At 39.3% G+C, this 24,348-nt stretch overlaps 1 protein-coding gene across 8 annotated transcripts in view; it reads right to left on the reverse strand.

Annotated features, from left to right (window-relative positions):
• LOC100117424 (major facilitator superfamily domain-containing protein 6) overlaps positions 1-24,348 on the reverse strand; it is a 380,954-nt gene that overhangs the window by 180,815 nt on the left and 175,791 nt on the right. For all 8 annotated transcript variants that reach the window (XR_004226442.2, XM_031921504.2, XM_031921503.2 and 5 more), the window contains 2 exons: positions 5,571-5,840; positions 5,248-5,506 (listed from right to left, as the gene is read on the reverse strand). Coding sequence is in view for 7 of the 8 variants with exons in the window: in XM_031921504.2 (XP_031777364.1) it covers positions 5,248-5,506; positions 5,571-5,840 (529 nt within the window). In the remaining variant the exon portion in view is untranslated. The remainder of the gene's footprint in view (positions 1-5,247; positions 5,507-5,570; positions 5,841-24,348) is intronic.

A 24,348-nucleotide genomic window follows, 5' to 3' on the forward strand; every position in this document is an offset into this window, starting at 1 on the left:
AACAGTTACGTATTGAAATGTATTCCAAATGTACGGTTATTATTTCCATTCCGGATTTTTCGATTTTGGAAAAACTGTTTTTGCTTTTTTTTAAACTAAATAGTCAAGAGATTTGAAAAAATTATGATAACAGAAATTAGATAATATCCACTTACGGCACAGTTTAGCACAATATTGGCAGAGTTTGGAACAATTTGTCATACTGAAAATTAATAAAATTGTGTGCAATTTTTATCGCACTATCCGGCACAGTGTAGTACAGATTGGCACAATATTGGAACAGATTAACACAATATTGGCTCACAATGGCACAGTTTAGAACAGTTTTGGAATAGTTTGGCACAGTTTTTTTTTCACGAGGAAAGTTTTTCAGAATTATTAAAATTTATAAAATTCACATAATGCAGACCCAAATAGGTGTTACCATCCGGATGATAATACCAAAACTCTGGTTGTGAGCTCCAAAATGTGTTGATTTGTGCCAAACTGTGCTAAACTATGCGAAAATCATGCTAACTGTGTCAAACTGTGCCTATGTCATGCCAAACAGTGCCAATATCAAGCAAAACTGAGCCAATATCATTCGAAAATGTGCCATAATGCACGAAAATTGAGTGGAAAATTGTAGTTAAACTGATTATGTCATACTGATTATGCCAAACTGTTTCACAGCTGTGCCATAAGTGTGTCAAATGTCCAAAATGTTCACGTTTTGGCAAAGTTTGGCACAGTTTTGGCACAGCTCTGGCACAGTTTTGGCACAGATTGGCATATTTTTTATTTACACTGGGGAATCGCCATACGGTTGAGAACTCAGAAACTAAATTTTAAACTCTGAGTTCTAATGATTAGGGTAGTTCGTGGAATGTATCTAAAATCACAAGTGATCGAAAAATCGCCACAAAAAAAAAACGCAAAAGCGTAACAGAAATTCTTGTTTTCAACAAATTAGTAAAACAAAAACAGACAAAAATGAGCCTAGGTATAGATTAAAATCCATTAAATAGAAGCTGAGATACAGGCGTCTATATACGCACACACACAAACATACATCCGTACGCACATTTTCCAAAAACACCATTTTTCGACTCAAAATGCATCAAAACACACTTCCCACATGTTTTTACACAAACTTCAAAAATTACTATTACAAAGCTTCCTTAGGAAGGAAGCAATTATACATGAAGTAAAAACAATGCTGATATTAAAGCAATACATAATCTTGAAGGAGGCTACGTGCCAAAGAATTGGCAGCGGTTTTTTTATTGCTTAATCTGCAGTTTGGGCAATAATACATGGACGTGGATGCTTTATCGCATTTTTATGTACGATAAGATCCTGCGCATTTTAAACATATACTGTCATTTTGTACCGCTGTGGCCAAATCTTTCACAATTAAAGCATGGTCTTGCATTTATAATATCATGCACTTTGTAATTTTGATAAATTAGAAATACTTTGTTTTTTTTTGTATTGATGTATCTTAGTGGGAACTTATTATTGCTGTTTGTGTTTGCGCTCTTGGATTTTTGTATACGTGCACTATTAATGCATCATATTTAATATAGCGCGTAATTTATTGAAAGAAGCCTAAGTACATGCAAAATTTTGATTTGCTAGTATATGTACTGCGTTGTATTTATGAAATATTTTAAATAAAAAGCCAAACATTTAAAATTTAAAACTATATGGAAGTAGAATCTTTGTTAAGAGACCAGAAAAAAACGATGTTAAAATTGGAGTTAAACGGCGGATATGGAAATTTTGTTGGATTATAGTAAAGTATAGGATATAGAGTTCTATGAAACGGTAGAATAATAGTTGCGAGACATGTCGATGTTGTCGTAAAAGATATTAAATGTATAGGACTCGATGAGAATGCATCAAAAAATATTTCTCCTCTGACTTCGACTCTCGAGTCGATTAGAGGAGATGAATCTAATTTTAATAATAAAATTGATGGAGATGTATTTAGCAACACAGAAGAAAATGAAAATGTAACCGAAAAAGACAAACAAATGTGATATATCGATAGAGATAGTTTGAAGTAAAAACTTTACGTTGATCGATACGTGAGAAAAAGAGTTCGATAATATATCCAAAGAATAGCTCGCATAGAGTATCGGTACATTATTGTAGAGTAGATACATGTTGTAAATTTGAAGAGCCGATGAATAGCGTTGAAAGTGAAAATTGGAAAAAAACGATGGATAGAAAGATGAATAGTTTATATGGAAATAACACATAAATATTAGTTGATAAACGAAAAGGAAAAGAGATTCTAGATGTATAATGGACTTATACTAAATAATCTAAGGATGTCTTTTAAGCCAGGTTAATAGATAGAAGTTTTTAACAAACAAATGTGATTGATGGCATATACGCTTCAGTCGGAAAAACTTAAGCGTTAAAAATTCCATTTTGCTTTCCCCAAGAGAAAGCTTTGTGATGGTAAAAATTTCAATGATTTCAATAGATTTTTATTTTTTTGAGGTTCCTGAGTCAAGAAAAGTGGTTTTTGAAAAATGTATGTCTGTATGTATGTATGTGCGTGTGTGCACAAAAATGTTACAACTCCCTAACGCGTTTACATTTTTTGCTGAATTTTTACAGGCTCATCAAATATGATCTAATAAAGAAGCGATTAAATTTTGGAGCTGATTCGCAAATATTAAGCACGTTTAAAAAAAATTTTTGTTTATTAAGGCATTGATAACATTTTTTTTACTATAACTCCCAAATACAATTGTACATTTTGCTGAAACCTTACAGGTTTATCAAGTATAATCTAACGAAGAACTGATTAAATTTTGAAGCTGTTTGATTGAAGTAAAGTGTGTTTTTATTTAAATTTCTTCTTAAATATTACAAATGGCATATTTTGCCCAAAAATGATTACCACGATAACTCCCGAATGCAATTGTATTTTTCGCTGAAACTTTACAGGTTCATCAAGTATAATCTAACAAAGAACTACTTAAATTTTGGAACCGATTTTCTAAAATAAAGCGGGTTTAGAAAAAGGTTTGACCATTCAAAAATTAAAGAAAATTAAGCGTTTTGCGCTTCGCGATGCAAAGCGGCAAGCCACCACGTCCATAAGGCCGCGTGTGGCGCGCTAGTTTGTTTTGTATTTGTGGGAATAAAGTACTTCATTTTCACAAATGAGGGAATAAAAGTTACTTTATTACTGCAAATGAGATAATAAAGTTACTTTATTCATGCAAATGCGGGAATAACATTTTTGATGATTTCAAAATTCTTTCGATTTTTGGAAAAGTTAAAAATGTTTTAAACTTAAAACACTGAAAATTTTGAAAAATTTTGAAAATTTAGTTTGCATGACCAATGGATGTGTAGATCCCACTTTTCAAGACAAAAAAGTGGCTGCATAGTAAAGTCATAAATAAAGTTTTATATGCAACGGGACTAAAGTCGATCATTTCCTCGGGTGAATACTGCCCGAGCTTCGCTCGGGCAGTAAACCCACCCGTAGGGATAATCTACGACTTTAGTCCCTTGTTGCATAATATACTATTATTTTACCCAGGGGATAAGACAGGTAACTGCGAACAGACAATCCACTTGTAGACGACATGGTAAGATCCCACTTCATAGATACCAGAAAATGTTACAAGTGGAAGGGCAATGAAAAAGTGACGGACCTCGAGCATGAACCGAGATCCTCCGGCTCGCAAGGCAGAAGCTCTGTTGTCTCGCCACGGCTGTCACCCATATTAAACTTTTCTACTTGTACTTTTATAGTTATTAGACACCAGTGACGTTTCTCCACACATGACAATCTTATGAAAATATTTAAAATTAAAGATTTAGGTGAGATCAAAGGTTATTTAGAGATAGTTATTGAATGCGATTATATGATTTGTGAAATCAAACTAAGTCAAACTTAATACATAGAGCCACAAGCGTTTAAGTATCAATAACGAAATAGAAAATTGTATTGTTCTCTTACGGAGACAAATTTAAAGATTGATAAAGCTGAAAATCGTCAGTCTGAAACAAAGTAAGAAATTTAATAGGTACTTTATTGTATACAAGCTCAAGTACAAAACCAGACATAAGTTATAAGTAATATTATTGATTGATGCAGATGCAGATTGGGCTGGCGATTATTGAGACATTAAGTCCAGATCTTATTATATAATAAGGTACTTTGGAAATGCAATTGATTAGAAATCACGCAAATAAAAATGTGTAATAAACGCTTCGACGTACACGGGTAATGGATCATTATCTGAAGTTGTAAGCGAGTTAGAATACATCAGGAAGTTAGTAAAGATATTCGTCATGAATGTAAATGGTGGCAAATAATAGTAGATTTACAGACATTTCTAAGCACATTGAAATTTATTATCATACTTATCATGAAAGTGTGAAAAATAAATTGATCGAACTGCTTACGATTGATACTTTTACAAAAGCTCTTTGTAGAGAAAAGTTTAAAAAGATCTTTGCATAGATCACTGCACATTATTTTCGCAAGAAACAATTTGTGCAAGACAGAGCAATTGTTTTACTACTTCCAAACTGCCTTTTGTTTCTGAGATTACTGTGTTAATAAAGTGGAAATTGATTACTGTTCTATACTCATTAATTTGTACTATATCTCTCTACAAGTTTTTAGATGAAGCTTATAGTTTTTAATAAAAAAATCTTTAAAAACATTGGCACTGGTTGCAGAGGCAATACTAATTGTCAGAGGAGCTTCAGCATTAAAGTCTGTGGAAACGCGTGTACTTTCAGCGACGCTTTCTTTATTGTCAATACACCTTTTTGTCGATCTTGGCATGTAAGAACATTGCTTCCTAGGTAAAATCGACAATAAGAATTCCTAATTATCTTGGTGGATTAAATATTAAAAATTGTCACACTTTAAAGGAGAAGCCGACTAGGCTAATTAATGTGCCCCACTCGAATATTTTCTAACTATGGTGTCAGTGAGGATCCAGTATTGGAGAGTCACTTGCGTAGAAATTAATTTGTTTATTTCTATGTCGAGGCACACACGCACACACGTATATACACATATACACACAGCCATACACCCACGCACACATATACACGTAAAGATATTCATACTTGCACTATATATAAAACTCAAAAATTTAGAAATTTGCGATGAGAAATAGTATTTGTATGCCCTGAAAACTATACAAAAAATTTAATAAGAACTATTTTTGCCAGTTTATTCTTACAAAATCATGTTAATAAAATAGGTACACTTACCATACATAGCTACAAACATTCCACCAATGACAGCTCCACAACCTCTACCTAGACCATGATGTAAACCTTGCAATACACTCTGTGCACTCGATCGAAGATGCGTTGGTGTATTATGTGCAATATAACTACAGCATGCGGCCCATACAGCGGCGTGGGTTATTCCTTGCATGAATTCAAATGGTAATACCCACCAAGGATTCTTCAACCATGAAATGTATAAAAATCTTATGACGTTTCCACTTAATCCAAGACAAAGAACCTTAAATCAAAGTTTTATAAAGTAACTGAAAAATACAGTAGAAAAATAATATAATATTATATACCTTAACGTGACCAATCTGTCGAATAAGTTTGAAACTAAAGAAGTAGGCAAAAATCTCAGAAATATGATTTATAACTGAAGCAACACCAAATAAAGTTGGTGTACCACCGTAGTCTTGAAGATGCCAGAATAAAAATGTAAAAATAAGACCAATGCCAAATCCCATGAACCAAGCAACAAAGAGGAATGAAGCACATTTAAGATCTTTAAATTGCTGAAGTATAGTCACCCACTCCGGAATTTCTCGTGTTGTTTGTGCAAACATTTTAGTCTATAAACAAGAAATGCAGTTTATAACATAAGCTATTTATAATTAATCATAGTATTACGATAGCTAAGCAAAACAAGGTGATTTTTAGAAAACATTTTGAAAAAGCTCTATCTTGAAATGAGTTCTGCAAATGCATAATCTCCGAACGCGCTTCAATAAGATGCTACTACAGAAAAGGGTGTAAAAGATTTTTCAATGCACTATCGAAGGGTACAGCTTAAAAAGGCGCTTTCCTAAAAAGAGACAAAAGTGAATAACATCCGTTTCTTATTCCATTACTTAATTAGCTTTATAATAAAGTTGTTCTTAGGCTATGAGGTATCATATTTGATCGTTTATTGTGAATCAACAGTAAACAGTAAATGGCATCTGATTCTATTCTCAACATTTATAATATACTAATGTTTCTTATTCTATCAATATGATAATTATGTATTGTAATAATTATGGTCTCTAATTCAAACATCTCATCGATAGCGCCTTTTTTAACAACGTTTTCAAATAGCTCGTATTTGGACCACTTTTGGAGATACTGCCTTTTTAAAACATATTTTGCAATATTGTCTGTTTTAAATATGTCTATTTTTAAAACGCTTTCTAAGATAACACTTTCTGCTCAGCCAATCATTTATTATATTTGTATATGGAAATGTATTAAGCTAGGGTTTCTAGTCTAATTAGATTTTATTTTTCAAAAAAAATTGTTAAATTTGAGAAATATAATTGTTCGAAAATTAGTTTGATATGCGGAGAGAGAGCGAGAAGGTTCGAGAAGCTTGTCATCTTAATTTCAAATTCGACGGTTTTCGCTAGCCCGGCACTAATGAGGTTGCCATGGCAACGCGCGCTCGCTCGCTCCTACTCTGTCTCTCTCCACCTGTTTCGCGAGCGGTCTTCTGCCGCTTTCGCTGATTTGTTTAGTTCAGTTTTTCGTATTGTCGAAGTGCTGTGAGGACTCGCCTCACAGTGTCGACCTTTAAACAATATCGTTTGTTAACGCGTCGGTGCTCTAACACTCTTCTAATACTCTTCAATTTTCCATAGTGAATACATTTGTAATCACACTATTTCTTTTCAATAAACATCAATAGTTTTATGGTATACATAGTATACCTTTTCATCTCAAATTTAAAGAGCGTGTTATTATGTTTACATTAATTGTTTTGATCCACAAGTCTCTATCTAATTCGAGAGACTATAAATAATAATTTTAAAGAGAACATCTGTACTGAAAAAATAAATCCAAAAGAGAAAAAATAGTAAATTTTTGGATTTTTAAAATATATTTTTTCTAATTTAAAAATCGATAGATTCTTATAATACAATAAAAAAAAAAATACATCAATCAATAAAAAAAGGATTATTTTCGCAATTCATGCAATATTATGTTAGAAAGGGAAATAAACAAGTTCTAAAACCATCTGTTTTAACGGTGACACACCTTACTTATTTTGACACGTACATGTGAAGGTCTTCATTTATTTATATAAGAAAGTTCAAATGTAGCAACAGCAGTGATAATGAACGGTTCATAAATATATTGTCGTGCCCCATATAGCACCCAATCTTTCGGCAATATTGTCTCAAGGTTGCATCGGCAGATTCGTCAGATTCGAAAATATTGCAGGCAGATTATTGAATAGTCTGGAAACTGTCTAGCAATATTACTGTAATTTTTTTATAATAATCTTTGTAAAATAATCTTTGAGTAATATTGCTGCAATATTATTATTGTTTTTTGGAAACGCAATCCAAAAATGGATATTACGCTTTACAACAATATTGCTGGACAGTATCCAGAATATTCAATAATCTGTTTGCAATATTTTCGAATCTGTCGAATCTGCCGATGCAACCTTCAGACAATATTGCCGAAAGATTGGGTGCTATATGGGGCTCTACGAAGACTATTAAATTTTAAGTTATATTAACTAAGATTGATACATTAATAAACCTTCTCGTGATAATCTTGTAACTTATAAATTAGACTATTTCAACTATTATACGATATTTAAAAGATTTTAATGAATTTACCAGAAATATTTTATTGTTTTGAGTTTTTGAGTGGTCTAGATTTCGTTTCAACATGTGCAGAAAGACATTTCGTTGCGACTGATCGGTCGAATCTCGCGTGCGCTTTAGTCTGGAGAGTAGCTTCTCTCCAGCCAGCTTCGCTGGGGGTACGTATGAGCCCGGCAGTCAGGATCACGCGATACGCCTTCCTCGTCACCCCCGCACTTCAAACAAAACAAATTGTCTTGAGTTTTATGGCCTCTTTTCGCCCAGCTTGCGGCCTTGACCGGAGAAATCAGTGCAATATACCAAACTTAAACTCGCTACGGGTTAATACTAAATCCAAGTTTATTTTAATTAAAATCACACTCTACACATTGTTATAATCGTTTTTGTTGGTCAACATACAAGCCGATGGAGAGAAAAGAAGTGTTATTTTTCCATGTTTTCCCTATAGCCATATCCCGTTACTTGCATATCTCGCCACTATCCTAAAATCAACAACTAATTCCAGCGATTTTCTTTGTTGTGCGTTTTGTTAAAATTAATTAAGTAGGCAAACGGACGATCACATTTGTATGCTTATTTATAAAAATTAAAGTGTATATACGTACACTATCAATGTATAAATACATATGAAAATTTGGAATTAATGGAAGCGCTCATGCATACCCCTAAAGCACGCTGTTATTCTATTGAGAATTCAGAAATGCTAAGGACGTTACGGTTTATAGGATCATTATTTTTTATGCATAAATGAATTTCCATAGTTTTCCACTTACACGCATACACACACCCACACACAAACACACACCACGTGGGTGTGCCGATAGCTCATATGTAGCGCCTCCCCTAGGTGACGGATAAGGAAATGGCTATCAGAAAATAGAGTAGAAATAAAATATGCTCCGTTGACAAACAGGCTAGGGGATGGAACTCCGAACAATAAACCAATAATGGATAGTGAATTTAAAAATACAGTTCCCCAAGTAGGCAAGGTAATAAAATAAAATCCGACCATTGATTCTGATCAGATAAAGGCCCTGGTGGTTAACGTTCGCCCCATGGATTTTAAAAGTGAGGGGGGACGAACTTACGAGCCGAATACAAAGGTTTTTCACCTTGCCTCAACTGGAACTCTAAGAACAATTAATATGGCAGTAGAATAAATCGACTGCAACTAAGAAAGATGCACCTGCTTGGAACGCAGGAGCGCACAACTTGACCGTCTAGGCGACAAATTTAATTAACTGGTCAATTTTGTCAGAGACAGGAACAATGTATACAAGCAGATCAGATATCTTGCTCGGAGTATGAGCTACCCATTAGGCTCTCTGCTTCGCGGATGACAGGTTGCTTGGGGTAAAGGGGGCCATCGAATGACACAAACACCTATGACCTTGAACTCGATTTTCAAGGTCATTTGAGGGTAATTGTGATTTTTTTAAATAGGAACCTCTATTTTAGACCTTGGAATCGGATAGAGCGGAAAAAATTACGTCGCAAAGGATATTTTAAGTTTGCTTTGGTGACCTTGAAGAGGTCAATTCAGGTCAAATAACAAAAAATCTGCTAAACAGCTGTTTGTCTGGTTTTATTTTACTGATGTCGAAAGATGACCTTGACAAAAGTTGAAGGGAGCAAAAGGGGCCATCTAATGACACCAACACCTTTGACCTAGAACTCGATTTTCAAGGTCATTTGAAGGTCATTGTATTTTTTTAACGGGAAGCCCTATTTTTGACCTCGGAATACGGAGTAGCGGAAAAAATTACGTCGGAAATGACATTTTAAGTTTGCCTTAGTGACCTTGAGAAGGTCAATTCAAGGTCAAATAAGAAGCATCAGCCTAAGATTGTTTTCCTTTCAATTTTTTCGTAGAATTATCATTTTGTTATTGTAATAAACATTAAGAGAATAATTGACTTAAAATGTGATTATGCTTTGCTGACTTTAAAGCCATTTTGTAAGGTCAAAAGTGCAAAAATGCAATATCAAATGTTATGTGAAGTCCATATTTATATCCTAACTTTAGTGTTGCCAAGGAACAACGACGTGGACGTAATAGGATTGTGTTCCCTTTGGGGTGCTTGATTAGAGTGAATCCCCTTGCCTCTCACTTTTATTATGTACAGATTTGAATGTAGGTGCCCAAAGACACCACCATTTTTTTGGATTCTATTCAGTTCTTGGGACGTTTTCGTAAGCGAATTTTTATCCTATCTTTAGCGTTACTCAGGAACGACGTGAACACAATTGGCTATTAATTTACCTCATCGAATTTTGCCTGAATTTATTGTTGAAATAAATAATTTATTTTGTAAATATGATTTTTCATGTTGAATTTTCCCGCGACTCATTGTTGAAATAGACAATTTTTCTAATAAGAGATCTCTTTTCATATGAATTTATCCTCTACTCATTGTTACTTACACTTAGTATTCAATAGTTTACTAGTTATTGAATAGTTATTGATTAGCCAAACTAATCAAATATCATTTGTTAAACATTTTCTCCTTTTCATTCATTGACCTTTATTTTTTCTATTAAAATTTATTACTCATCGAAAGCTATCTAATTTGTTCAGTTTGGTAAAAAAAAAATTTTTTATTGAACTTGTTATAAATTTTTAACAATGGCTGATTATCCAGCCGCTGAAAGGGTTGATATTTTATTGATTCTTGGTGAATCTAGACGTAATTATCGACAAGCTGCAGCCTTGTATCGAATTCGATATCCCGATAGAAGACATCCAAGTCATACAACCATTCGTGAGATTTACCATAGAGCTCAACAAGGGCAACTAGCACGGGTTAGAGAACGTCGTAATTACAACGAAGATGATCTTCGTGTAATGGTCGTTTTAGCAATGGTTCATTTGAATCCCCACGTTAGTACCCGTGAAATTCAAAGGCAAAGTGGTATACCTATGGCTACTGCTTGGAGAATACTGAGAAGTCAACGTTATCATCCATATCATATTACTTTGACTCAGGATCTCACACCTGCTGATATGAGGTTAAGGCTACAGTTTTGCCAATGGGCACGACAAATGATTGCTAATGATCGTCACTTTTTTCAATACGTAATGTTTTCTGATGAAGCAAAATTCAAAAGCAATGGAGAGCTTAACCGACACAACTGTCATTATTGGTCGAATGTTAATCCGCATTGGTACAGGCAGATAGATAAACAAAATCATTGGAGTCTTGATGTTTGGTGTGGAATTGTTAACGGATACCTTGTAGGCCCATACTTTTTCGATGAAAATGTAAATGGCCATAATTTTTTACAGTTCCTGAGAGAACGTCTTCCAGTACTTCTTGAAGAAGTAGATTTATACACAAGAGCAAGAATGTGGATTTAATTAGATGGAGCTCCTGCGCACTATGCTCGAATAGTTAGACAATATCTTAATCAAAATTACCATGACAGGTGGATTGGACGCACTGGACGTGGAGATTTGGGTGTTCGATGGCCACCGAGATCTCCAGATATGACATCACCCGATTTCTATTTGTGGGGGTATTTGAAAGATGTTGTTTATTAACATGAAACTACAACAAGGGAAGATATGATCCACAGAATTCAAACCGCTTGTGAAAACATTCCAAGAGCTGTATTACTCAGAACAGTAGAACATTTTCAGCAGTGAATTGAATTGTGTATCCAACAAAATGGTAGTGTCTTTGAGCACCTGCTTTGAATTTTGAGCAAAAGTGAGAGGCAAGGGGACTCACTCTAATCAAGCACCCCGAAAAGTGAGAGGCAAGGGAACTCACTTTAATCAAGCACCCCGAAAAGTGAGAGGCAAGGGGACTCACTCTAATCAAGCACCCTGAAAAGTGAGAGGCAAGGGGACTCACTCTAATCAAGCACCCCGAAAAGTGAGAGGCAAGGGGACTCACTCTAATCAAGCACCCCGAAAAGTGAGAGGCAAGGGGACTCACTCTAATCAAGCACCCCAAAGGGAACACAATCCTATTACGTCCACGTCGTTGTTCCTGGGTAACGCTAAAGTTAGGATATAAATGGACTTCACATAACATTTGATATTGCATTTTTGCACTTTTGGCCTTACAAAATGGCTTTAAAGTCAGCAAAGCATAATCACATTTTAAGTCAATTATTCTCTTAATGTTTATTATAATAACAAAATGATAATTCTACGAAAAAATTGAAAGGAAAATCTTAGGCTGATACTTCTTATTTGACCTTGAATTGACCTTCTCAAGGTCACTAAGGCAAACTTGCAATGTCATTTCCGACGTAATTTTTTCCGCTGCTCCGTATTCCGAGGTCAAAAATAGGGCTTCCCGTTAAAAAAATACAATGACCTTCAAATGACCTTGAAAATCGAGTTCAAGGTCATATGGGTTTGTGTCATTCGATGGCCCCCTTTACCCCCTTCAACTTTTGTTAAGGTCATTTTTCGTTAAAATTAGTTTTTCCATGGTTTTTTGTCGTGGTCGGATTAAAATGAAACACCCTGTATATAGCTATATTATATAGTTGTTTTGAGCCAAGGTGAGATTCATCCCCCCTCGCCCACCCCCTTAGCCCCTCCTCAGCTCCTCCTCAAAATAACGTTAAAACGTTTTAAAAAACGCATTATTTTTAACTCTTGAAGCTACCCCTCGCCCCCTCTCACTGGTCCCCCCTCTGTCCCCCTCCCCTCAGTCATACTTCATTTAATATTTTTAGTAATAATATTAATTATTATATTAAAAATTCTATTTTTTTACGCTACCCATAACGTAAATAAAAGAGCCCGTTTTTTTCTAATGTCAAACATTTTAATGTTTTAGTATTAGAAATTTACATAGAATCTTATAGTAATTTGAATAAGCAATGATGTATTTTTTGTAAATTCTTAATACTTTATTTTGTAACGAACAGTAGCGAATTCATATTGCGTGCGCTCGTTTAGTCACGCGATGTTAGCTCGGCATGCAAGCGCGGTGTTGCCAAGTCGTGCGCGAAGGTGCGCGTGAGACACTGCGCGTGAAGGTAGACTAATTCAGGCTTGCGACCAGTAAAGGCCGTGACAGCTAAAAAAGCATAGAGCGCAACCACAAGGCACACCGGACTTGTGTGGCGCTGTGCATCGTTGTGTGGTCTATGCTTCTCGTAGTCGACCTAACCTATTGTAATCCAAGATCAAAATTGGAAGAAAAATAATTACATTTTAACACAAATAATTAAAATAAAAAAAATTACATAAAAACAAATCGATATGTTTAATCTAAGATTGTAAATAGTTGAATAAATTAATTAGTACGAGCGCAGAATGGTACGAGAACAACAAAGATGAGTGGCAAAGCTGGGAAGAGTTCTATACGGCGGCGACAAGACGATACGGCACGAATAGGCGATTCCAACAACGGACGCAGTGAGAAGAAACTAAGGCCCGCACGAGCCCGTTTTGTGACATGCCTGGGAGGCATGATAAAGGAAATAAAACCATAACCAAGCCTGAAAAACCAATAAGACCTTTTAGATAAAAATCTGAGGCCAGAACTGCAAAGGTTGACCCCTCGTATGAACTGCCACGTCTGGGACAGTTTCTGAAGAAGCCGAAACCATACTGGCAAGCGGGCAAGAGTACCGCGCGCCACCACCACTAGAGCAAACTCTACTAGCATCGCTTGCGTACGCCTCAACGAGGAAACGCAAACAGCCTGGCTCCGCAGCTGCAAAGTGGTACAGACAATTACCGAAAAATTACGAAACATTGGCTGAGCCTTTGACTCGGCTGACAAAGAAAGATCAGCCGTTTGTTCGTGGCGATGAACAGCAATCAGCATTCGAGATGATAAAAGCTCTTATCGCCTTGGCTCCAGTACTGCACTGCCCCTTCTTCGATCAGTAGTTCGTCATACAAACCGATGCAAGTGGTACAGGGCTCGGCATTGTGTTGACGCAGTGCATAGATGGACAAGACGGAGCACTCGAATTCGCCAGCAGAGTACCCACTGCCACAGAGAGGAATTACACGGTCAGCGAACGAGAATGCTTGGCCGTGCTTTTCGCGATACGGAAGTTTCACCAGTTCATCGAAGATTATACATTCAAAGTCATAACAGATCACAGCAGCCTAAAGTGGCTATGCAATCTCAATAAAAAGACAGTAAACAAGTACTTGACAGAGCAAGGAATCTACCACTCGTACTTACCGCCATATTACCCGCAGGCGAATCCAGCGGGGCGAATAAACCACACTGTCAAGAGATAAACTTCCACATATACTTGCAATAATCGTTGAGTATGGAACGAGTACCTCAACGAGATAGCGTTTTTCCTCAACACCGCAGTGCATGAATCTACGGGGGCCTCGCTCGCGATGATGAATTTCGGCAGGCAGCCAAAAGTGCAGGCATCTTTTAGAGAGAAGGAAGATCAAGAGGCTGCACAGTAGGAGGCTGTGAGAGCGTGGCAAAACCAAGAGAGTCGCAAGATCGTCAGGCAGCATTTTTCGATGTCCGCTGACTAGCGCTAACTTTCAAGGTTGGCGGCGTCACTAAGAGGAGACATGTATTGTCGTTTGCGGCGAAAGACATTACGGCAAAATTTGCTTTTCCGTACCTAGGCCCATATACGATTACGGCCCAAGTCGGCTCGAATACATTCGAGCTGACCGATAAAAAAAGAAGAGTGGAAAAACTAGCGTCGGCTAAAGAAATGAAGATCTTTTATGACAAAGACGGCGAAGAGAGGGACGACGGTAAGTCTCGATCACCGGGGAATGCTTGCGAGGAGAAGGCGATGAGCGAATCGCTAGATGCGTGTAAACTCGAGTCTGAGCTCAAGCCGACGGACGTAGTGGCAAAAGGGAGCGCTAGCAACGGCCTGGTAGATATGGGTCGACATCCGCAGTAGCGGAGAAAAGTTTCGGACCCGTAAAGGAAGCGACTCCGAAACCCTCTCGCCGCCCGCGCGGGCGACCTCGGAAAATCGTAACGGCAAGCTCGCCGACGGCGAATGAGCAGGATGGAAAGCGTAAGCCTGGCCAGTCTAAGGGTTTGACTAAAGCAAATTGACTGAAACAGCCAAAGCCGACGGCGTTATCATCTCGAAAGACGTAAGACATCATCATAATATATCACATTGTCACGGGCTCGCCACAAAGAAGAATGCGCGCGAATAAAGGAGCAGTAGCGCGCCGAGTATTTCCAGAAGAAGAGGGAGAAAGAGCCGAGATGCTACGTCTGCAGCCACCCGAGCGTGAAGCGGTCGCACTAATGATTGGAGCGAGCAGCACACAAGAAGATCTTGGCAAAGATCCTACGGGACTTTATTTATTCAAATAAATGTCAAATTAATTGTATGGGGGTCGGCGGGCGGAGCGAGCAGGATGAACCCCACTAGTGTATATATATATATATATATATATATATATATATATATATATATATATATATATATTGTAACTTGGGTTTTTGTGCAACCCAGTTACTATGCAATTTATCGCCCGGAACTTAGAAAATAACCCAATGGCGCCAGACGCTCTCCGCAAGCGTCAGAGTCTCGCAACTCTTTATTTCGTTGCGAGGTTCTGCGTAGGGTTTTGCTCGGCTAGCTGCAGCCCCGAGAACAGTAAGGAGAGAGGGTGGTTCGGGAGAATCTAAACACGTGGGTAACTAGACGATATTCTACATCCTATTTGAACCTTTTACAATCGAAACACAGATCCGACCTTATTAATAAGATAGCCTGTAAACATATATAACCGTAACAAACATATATCCGTACATAAAAGATACCCCACTTGATTTGTGCACGCCTTACGGCTCGAGGAACAACCGATTAAATGCTTCGTTACACACACACTTACGCTTTTGTCGAACGCGAATTTCGCAAACGCCAGAATGACCTATTTTAACATTGCCCTAATACCTTACGCCTCGTGCGTCCAGGTGCCGGTGTTCAGTATTATCCTACGATTTTCACTAAATTCTTATTCCTACGATAACCTGTATTTCGCACTAGCCTCGCACGCCAGGGCCATCTTCACGTCTTCGGCGCCTTGCAGCTTCACCACTCTCGCAAGGGCCGAGTCGCTTTACCCGTCGCGCCCTTGCGAAAACTGTCACTCGGCGCCGAGAACGCCGCCGCGACGCGTAAAGCCGCCACTTTGCGTCGCTCGCGCGCAAACGGCCATCTTCCGGCCGCTTGCGTGCCGCAAACGGTCGATACCGCGTCCACCGTCAGCACGGAGAAGCTGTTCGAGGCGTTGCAGCATCATCAGCAGCCTCGCAGCCACGGACGCCAGCATCGCCGAGATATGCCGCTGCTTCACGCTGACACTGGCCTATTTCAGCCGTTCCAGCATTGCGCCAGCTCGCGCCGAAGCCACGGCATCTCGCGCGTGCCCCACTCTCACGCTTCATCGGGCCGAGCTCCGTCATGTTGCACGCGCCCCACTCTCGCGTCTCTTCGCGTTCCGCACGGCACAGCGAGCAGCCGCATGCCTCGCTCGTAGCGACATACGCTGAGTGGACCAGCACATCGCTGGGCCTATGTTACGCTGACGACGACGCCGACGCCGGATCCTGCAGCCATCGCAAGCATCTGATCGCCGTCGTCCAGCACACTCATCACCGAGCGGCTTCGCTGCATCCAGCGAGCCGTCCCTGCTAGCAGCGGAGCATCCTCTTCACGTCGACGCAGCATAGCTGATCGTCGACCTGGCAGCAGCAGTCCACCACGCAGCGTCACCTTCAACCGCATTCTCGGCACCGACGTCCTGGCACATCCGGTACCCGAGGATGTTCAGCGAAGGACCCCTTTCAACGCCGACAACCCAGGGCTCCTGGTTGTCGGCATTAGCACCACCAACACCATCAAGGCTATCCCTGAGGGTGACTTTCTCACTCCTCAGGCCTCCTCAGGAATTGACGTAATCGAGTTAATTGAATCAATAAATTTTCTAAAATGACAGGCATTTCAATCATTTTCTAAAAGGAATCAGTCCATTTCATCTATTTATTTCTTTGAATCCATGAATCAGTATACACGACCAAAAATGTTTTTAACAGGTATAAAGTGAAGGTACGTCCATCTAATTATTTAGGTTTTAAAGGCATTTGGTTTTAATCGAATGTACTTAACTAATAGAAACCAAATGAAATAAGCTTCGTGTTCAAATTCAGTGGCTCAAAATTCATAAAAATAGCTTTCGTCAATAATTTTCCTCTAGACGTAAATTTCTTAACCGCGTAAAACAGACATTTTGGGTGGTTTTTTGAGGTTAGGGACGAGCGCTTGAGGTATCGGTAAAAAATACGGCCGGTTTTGTGTTCAGCAACACAAAATACATAAAAATACTCTCTGTCAATAATTTTCCTCCCGTCGATCACAGGATAAACCTCTCAACTGCGTGAAAAAGCAATTTTGGGGGGTGTTTTTTGAGGTTAGGGACGAACGCTTGTGGTATCGGTAAAAAATACCGTCGGATTCTTGTTCAGCAGCTCAAAATACATGAAAATAGTCGTTGCTTAGAATTTTTCTGAGCCCCTGTGATTTCTCATAGCTTGATCATTTCGTAAAGTAGTAATTTTTTAAGGTTAGGGAACGCGTAGCTCCGTCTGGAAACAAAATTTTAAAAAACGCCCCTCACTAATTGAAAGTACATAAAAAATGCTAAATTTTCCATATTTTAAAAAATTTTTAGATCAAAAGGAATTTTGGCGCAGAGCTTTGTTACCTTTGACGTGGAACTTCCCATATATATATATATATATATATATATATATATATATATATATATATGTGTGTGTGTGTGTGTGTGTGTATGTGTATTACAGTTATTACCTGGAATTTTTTGATACAGAGCAGTTATTTCCGGGAATTCCTGAAAGTTCTGTATAGATAAATGTGAATTCCGGGAATTAAAAAATAACAAAACATCTTTAATTTTTATGTTTCAAGTTAGATTTTAAAAAATACACAATGATAAAACAAAAAATTTAAGACTAGATCCACATGGCCCATAAAGAATGTCAAGCGTAGAAACACATTAGTCGAGAAATCCAAGAACAACTTTTTCCTATCCCTTTCAGTTACTAAATGACGGGGAAACATTTTTTTTTGCACAAAAACCATAAAGATAAATATTTTTTAAAAATTACAGCTAATCCTTCTGTATAAGTGAGGGATGGGATTACAATGACCTCGTTAAAGATAAAATAGCACTACTAGGATTAGGACGACATCGTCATAAGCTAAAAAAGTATTTCTAGCCCAAACTATTTCCAGCTAACGGAGATACATTCTTAAACATGCGAATAAAAGGCGATTATTTGTTAAAAAATGTAGCATTGTAAAAAATGACACATTGTTTTGAGGTCAGAGATGAGATTACAACGACGTTGTGTAAGTCTTTTTGATTCAAATGATCGCCGCATCGATAAAATAATGTCGAGAAAGACAGTAGGCGTGAACAAAGATATATTCCAACAACAAATATTGACACTGGTATTATTAATGATTAAACAGTACAATGAGGATTAGGATGACATTGGCATAAGCGAATAAAGAATTTCTAGCCCTACCCATTTGCAACTAACGAGGTACACTTTTAAGCATTTGAAGAAAAGGCGATTATTTTTTAAAAATTGTTTGCTGATCTTATGCTTTAGAGTTTTAGATAAGATTAATTACAACGACATTGTGTAAGTGTTTCTGATTAAAATGATCGCCGCATCGATAAAATAATGTCGAGAAAGATACTTTGTGTGAACAAAGGCATATACCAACAATAAATATTAAATTTTGTACTATTAATGATATAACACTACAATTAGGATTAGAACGACGTCGTCATAAACGAATAAACTATTTCTGGCCCTACGCTACCCTACAATCGCTTTAGGATATGCAGGACTGCTACAACAGAGTCGAGCGAGATCGACACCGTGATCGACGGAAAATCTATGAGCTCGTCTTCAACTTCACGAGCTCTCACCACTTGAGCTCGACAACGACCCCGTCTTCTGCAATGCCGACCTCCACGTCTATGGTTGTTCAACTCATACTTCAGCCTTCTTAACGGCAACTATATGCTCTCTCTAAGACCTCATACGATTGTTGCTTCGGAGTTCGGAATAAGTCGACAATAAACGTCAAGGTATTCCTTCTTGCGTTACAGTGGTTTGAATCTCGACATAAGCAGGCTGCGACGGCACCTCGATCACGGCGACCCCCCCCCCCCCGAACTCGGCTAGCCCTCACATATTAGTGCAGCAGAATTCGCCACAATTGGTGAGCGCCGCAACGACGACAACCGGAGCTGCTTCGACGACCAGCAAACGACACTTGGCGCTCAAGACCATCATTTCGAAAACGGCGTGTTAGACAACGAAAGCCCGAGAACAAGGTTGCGACAAAACGTCTCATCAAGTTTAAGGACGAGGGGGAGGCGATAGACGACAACGAGGAACCCATGCGGCCCTCATGGATCGGCAGTGCCGAAAGTCCGACCAACTTCACCGCTGGAGCTTAGCGTACCCGTGACACTCGGCCACTGCTGTCTACTGCTACTGCCTGCCGCGGCCCCAAATCCGCGACACTATTATTTCTATTAAAAACGTTTCCGATCTCTTCTTGCGATCTCGGAGGGGGTTCTGCTAGTTCTCCTCGAGACAAAATACCCGAGGACGATTGAAATAATTACACTCGAATTCTATTTCTCTCTATTTGTTATCTCACACGGAAACATACACACCCATCCATCTCATTTCACCTCATTCCATTCACTCTTCACACTATTATTTCTTACACAACAATTGTTGATCTTATCTGTATTTTTACTATATTTAAATATGTACAACAATAAAAACATATAAATCTAAAATCTCTCTCTCTCTCTCCCTCCCTCTCTCTCTCTCTCTCTCTCTCTCTCTCGATTCCGCCACATCTACCTTTCTCCCTTCGTCTTCTCGTCAAAACCTCTCCCGCTCGTCTTTTTTCACCGCTTCCTGGACTTCCTCGCGCTCGTTTTTTTCTTCAGCTTCCTCGCCTCCGCTCTCCTGCGTCCTATCTCAGCTTCAGCTGTCCTCCACGCCTTCTCTCGTACTGGCCGCCAGCACTCAAATCTTCTTCTTCTGGACCTGGTGTCCGATGGCCATTGCTCTCGACGTACTCTCCTCGCACTTTCTCTCTCTTTAACCCCACACACGATACTCGCAAATACCCACGTAATCCCACACCTCGCGTACGTCCTTACTTGCGGTCGGCCCGAGGCTCACTGTCGGGCTGAGCGCTGCGACTCGCGGACGGAACCAAGGAGCCTGAGGAGTCTGCTGCGAGTCTAAAAACAGACTATTTCGCAGCTGACTTCTCCTCGAGTCCCTCACTCCGCGTTCGCCCGATTGGCCCCGCTGTTGCTGCGCACGTCTCTATGCTCTCTCTCTCTCTCTCTCTCTCTCTCTCTCTCTCTCTCTCTCTCTCTCACACACACACTCACGAACAACATACGTTTCTCGTCGCAGCAGAGTTACAAATTCGCGCCCGCGATCACGCATTCCGGGAAAGCTCTCCCCTCGATGGCTTTCTTGGAAGTCGCTGTTGATGCTTGTGGCTCTGCTGTTTTCTCCAAAACTCCCGTCCTCTTTTCACGATGTTCTCTTCCTCTCCAGTTCTTACCACAACAACAAAACATACGCGGATTAATAATTGCAAAAGGCAGGCATTATATTATTATTCGCTCAGAAAAGGCAGCCTTGCGACGGATAATACACGGTCGCACATCAAGACCCTCACGCCCCAGATGATCATGGTTGCACAATTGTAACATCAGCAGGTCTTTGAAGACAAGATACGCAAGATCATAAGGAGAGGTCATTCTTCTTTTAAATTTTAAAGATATTCCTATGTTTTAGCCAAATACCGCAAACATCAGCATTATCCGATGCGTACCGCGAAGAGTTTGGTCGGACTTATGCATCATTGTGGCCCTGAATAGGGCCGATTGTTTGAACCATTTAGGATAGCTTCCGGGGCACACATTTTTTTAATGTAACTTGATAATTTTGCATGAACGTTTAGGAAAGGTAATTCGTCAGCGAGGTGGTAATACACGGCATTAAAGGCCTCAGACGCATAGGGTTTGAAGTCAAAAAATACTGCAGAAGTGACGAGCCGCGTGGTCCTTAATGTAGGAAACGGTTCACACAATCAGCCCTTGTTATGGCCTCAATGATACGTAAGTCAGACTAAGAACCTCCTCGTGGTATGCATCGGGTAATGCTGATGATGGCGGTATTTGGCTAAAACATAGGAATATCTAAAAATGACATAACTCGGTCAGGAAAAATCGTATAGGGTCGATATTTTATTAATGCTTGTTGAAAAGTGTACTTTAAGATGGTATTTGTTTTTTTTTTTTTTTTTTGAAGAAAAATGTTTGATAACCTAGGTAAACGTGCAAACTATTGTGTTTTTAAGAAAAAAAGTTGATAGGCCTGATTAAGACATAGCAATGTGGCATTATCTCGCAGCTATTGCGATGAAAATTGACCGAGTTACAAGCATTTAAAAAATGGCAATGTTTCAATAAAAAATTTTGCTGCGATAATTTTGTTGCGGAGTGTAGTTTGAAAGCGATTTTTTATTTTTGATTGTTCAGTTTTATCCGATACACGAAAAAATTAATTAAAGTAAATTGCTTAGTATGTACCTTTAAAGGGATGTCGGCGCAAAAGCTTCGCAAATCTTTCACGGGGTATTTTGTATTTCCAAACTTCTATAAAAATAGAAAGTCTGATCGAATTTTTCTTTCGGTAGAACGATTCATTAAACGTAATACTACGGCGCTAAAGACTCGGTTTTTCATTTGCAAGCTTTATTAAAAAAGTTTTATGTAAAATTAGATTTTAAGGTTGGCGCTGCAATCGCATGAGTACGACGAAGTACGCGAAAACATCTGTTCGTATTTCTAAGATTTTAGAAAAACAAAAAGTTCGATCGAAATTTTCTTTCGGTAGAACAATTTATTAAACTTAACACTACGGCACTACAGACTCGGTTTTTCATTTGCAAACTTTATTCAAAAAGTTTTATGCAATAGAAAAACAGTGTTTTTTGGGACGACATCTCCTTAAGAGAATAAAATTACCTATCTTTGTACTGCGAAAATTCATATCATTGTTTGTCATTCTTTTATTATACACCATAAAAAAGTGATTTTTCTATGAAATTTGATAACCGGAGTAAAAAAGCTATAATCAAGTTCAAATTGTGGGTTTAGTTAGCGCTATACAGCATAATGATCCCTTTCTTTGATCTGTTTACAAAACCAGTTGGTTTCAAAGATATTGAGGTTCAAAAATTCGGTTTTTTACCCTGTAAACTTTTTTTAACTAAAAACTGCATCATTTCTATCTCTGCTTCTATAAAGTGAATTTTAATCTTCCTAGGCTTTTTTCTCATTCTCTGTTCATTGATTCTTGAAGCTTGTTGCGCCACGCAGCCGCTGGTCCGGCGGAGTTCGCTCTTTAAAGAGCGGAGTGGAGAAAGGCCTGATCTTAGGCAGGCCGAGAAGACGGCGAAACGGCAGGCAGGCAGTGAGGCCTGCTAAGACCCTTATTTTTGGCCTCTTTGTTGCCTAGAAAGCGGATACTGTTTGGACCTCCTTAGGTCGACCCTTGGATCGAGTCTGGACGAGGGAGGACCACCCAACCCGGTGAAGGCTACACCACCCAGTTTGCAAGAGGGGTAAGAGGTGGAGACTCCGAGGATTCTTTGTGTTTGAGTTTGTTACGGAGCCATTCCCAAATAGAGATCGGTCCGCTCAAAAATGACCAAGAGGCGCGGAGCACTTTAGTCGGAGATCGCAGGATTGACCGCCACCGTAGCCGTAGGCTCCGGAAGAGCCTTCTTCTCGACCAGGGGCACCCAGGAGAGAGGGGCGCGAGCCACCGTCTTCCACGGTGAATGTAGCAGTGGGATCTCAAGGATCTCGTTAGAGGTTATCCTCGGCTTCCGACGCTGTCTCGGTGGCCTGGGAGTGGTCGGAATCCGCTTCATTGAAGACGGCTTCCCTGCTGGCTGCTTCCTTTTCCTCGAAGAGATGTAGGCGGACTTGCGTGGCCCTGGATGAGCAGCTCGCTTTTCCGGTATCTTGCAGTTGATAATCTGCAGCTTCATTGGTGGAGTTGGTCAAAAGCTCATAGGTTCATTGGTCCAAAAGCGCGAAAGAAGCGCTCTGAGGTCCGGATAAGCCGAGGGTCGCGCTGGTATGTCCACCAGCTCCAGGTGTTCGGGCCTCTCGGCGTTTAGCACATCGGATGACGACTCCGGGGTGTCTGGCTTCGGCTTAGGCGCTGGAGCGGCGAGGAGCGACAGATCCATCTTTGCGCTGTTGTCCTGGGGCACTGGTGCTGGCTCGGTCTGGGTGGCGAGGTCGGCTGTTGGTGGATTCCGACGCTGGCAGTGCTCTAGAGCGAGTGCTCGGTTGATCTTAGCGAACACCAAGTGCACGAGATCGCACTCAGTCCGCAGCTCTCGAAGAGTTTGACGTGTCTTCAACAACTTGGACTGATTGGATACTGATTACTGATTGGAAAAGGGGTAAATAAATTATACGAGGTCTTTTTTTAATCAAAAATCAGATTTATTGCGTCCTTGTGTACTGTGTAAGTAGCCTAGGCTCCGTACTTCAACGCAGACGTGGTCTGATGCAGGGAAAGGGATGCCTTGGCCTGGACCCGGCCCACCTATATGCCCTTGAAAGCGCCACTCCTATTTAGGGAGTTCGCATACTAGCGGTTCGGTGGGTGTGCTGGGGCGCATGCAGCGCTGTCAGGCGGGTTGAGGATAGCCAGAGCCTTGTGCGAGAAAGCCTGCTCTCTAAATAAATAAGAGTGATTCTTATGATACTTTTACAAAGTGATTTAAGAATCACTCACTTTCGAGTTATTCTTCTATATACATCATCCTTGTTAGAGTGATTTCTGACACTCTTTGATACCGACTAATAAAATCACTCTACAGCCCCGTGTGATAACTATCCCTTTCAACGGAGAAGCGTGCGAATTAACGCGTTTGAAAATGCCGTCAAAAAATTGAAAGCTCAATTATTTAAGGCTCAATTCAAGTTGTACGTACCATTAAAATATTGTTCGGAATCAAGTGTAGAATGAGTGCATTAATTAACTAAGGTAACTAAAATTAAGATGTTTGCGTAATGCTTGGCCAAAATAAGTAAGAGACAATTTTGTGATTAGGTCCCTGGTAGAAAATTAACGGTTTTAAGACCTTTAGACTTAGTTAACTGTTTTGATGATTTTTAAAACCGAGACTTGAAACCTGGTCCTCAACTTCACAATCCATTATTTTACTCACCGAGCCATTTTTACTTGTCCTAATAATGATAACTTGTAGATCATAATATAAATCTTAGTAATATATCATTTACGTGTATAGTCTATCTGCTGTTATTTAATAAAATTAGGAAAACAATTTTATTACATAATAAAAAAAATTAATTTATCAA

This window comes from Nasonia vitripennis, assembly GCF_009193385.2.
Source record: "Nasonia vitripennis strain AsymCx chromosome 1 unlocalized genomic scaffold, Nvit_psr_1.1 chr1_random0012, whole genome shotgun sequence".
NCBI classification, from domain to species: Eukaryota; Metazoa; Arthropoda; class Insecta; order Hymenoptera; family Pteromalidae; genus Nasonia; species Nasonia vitripennis.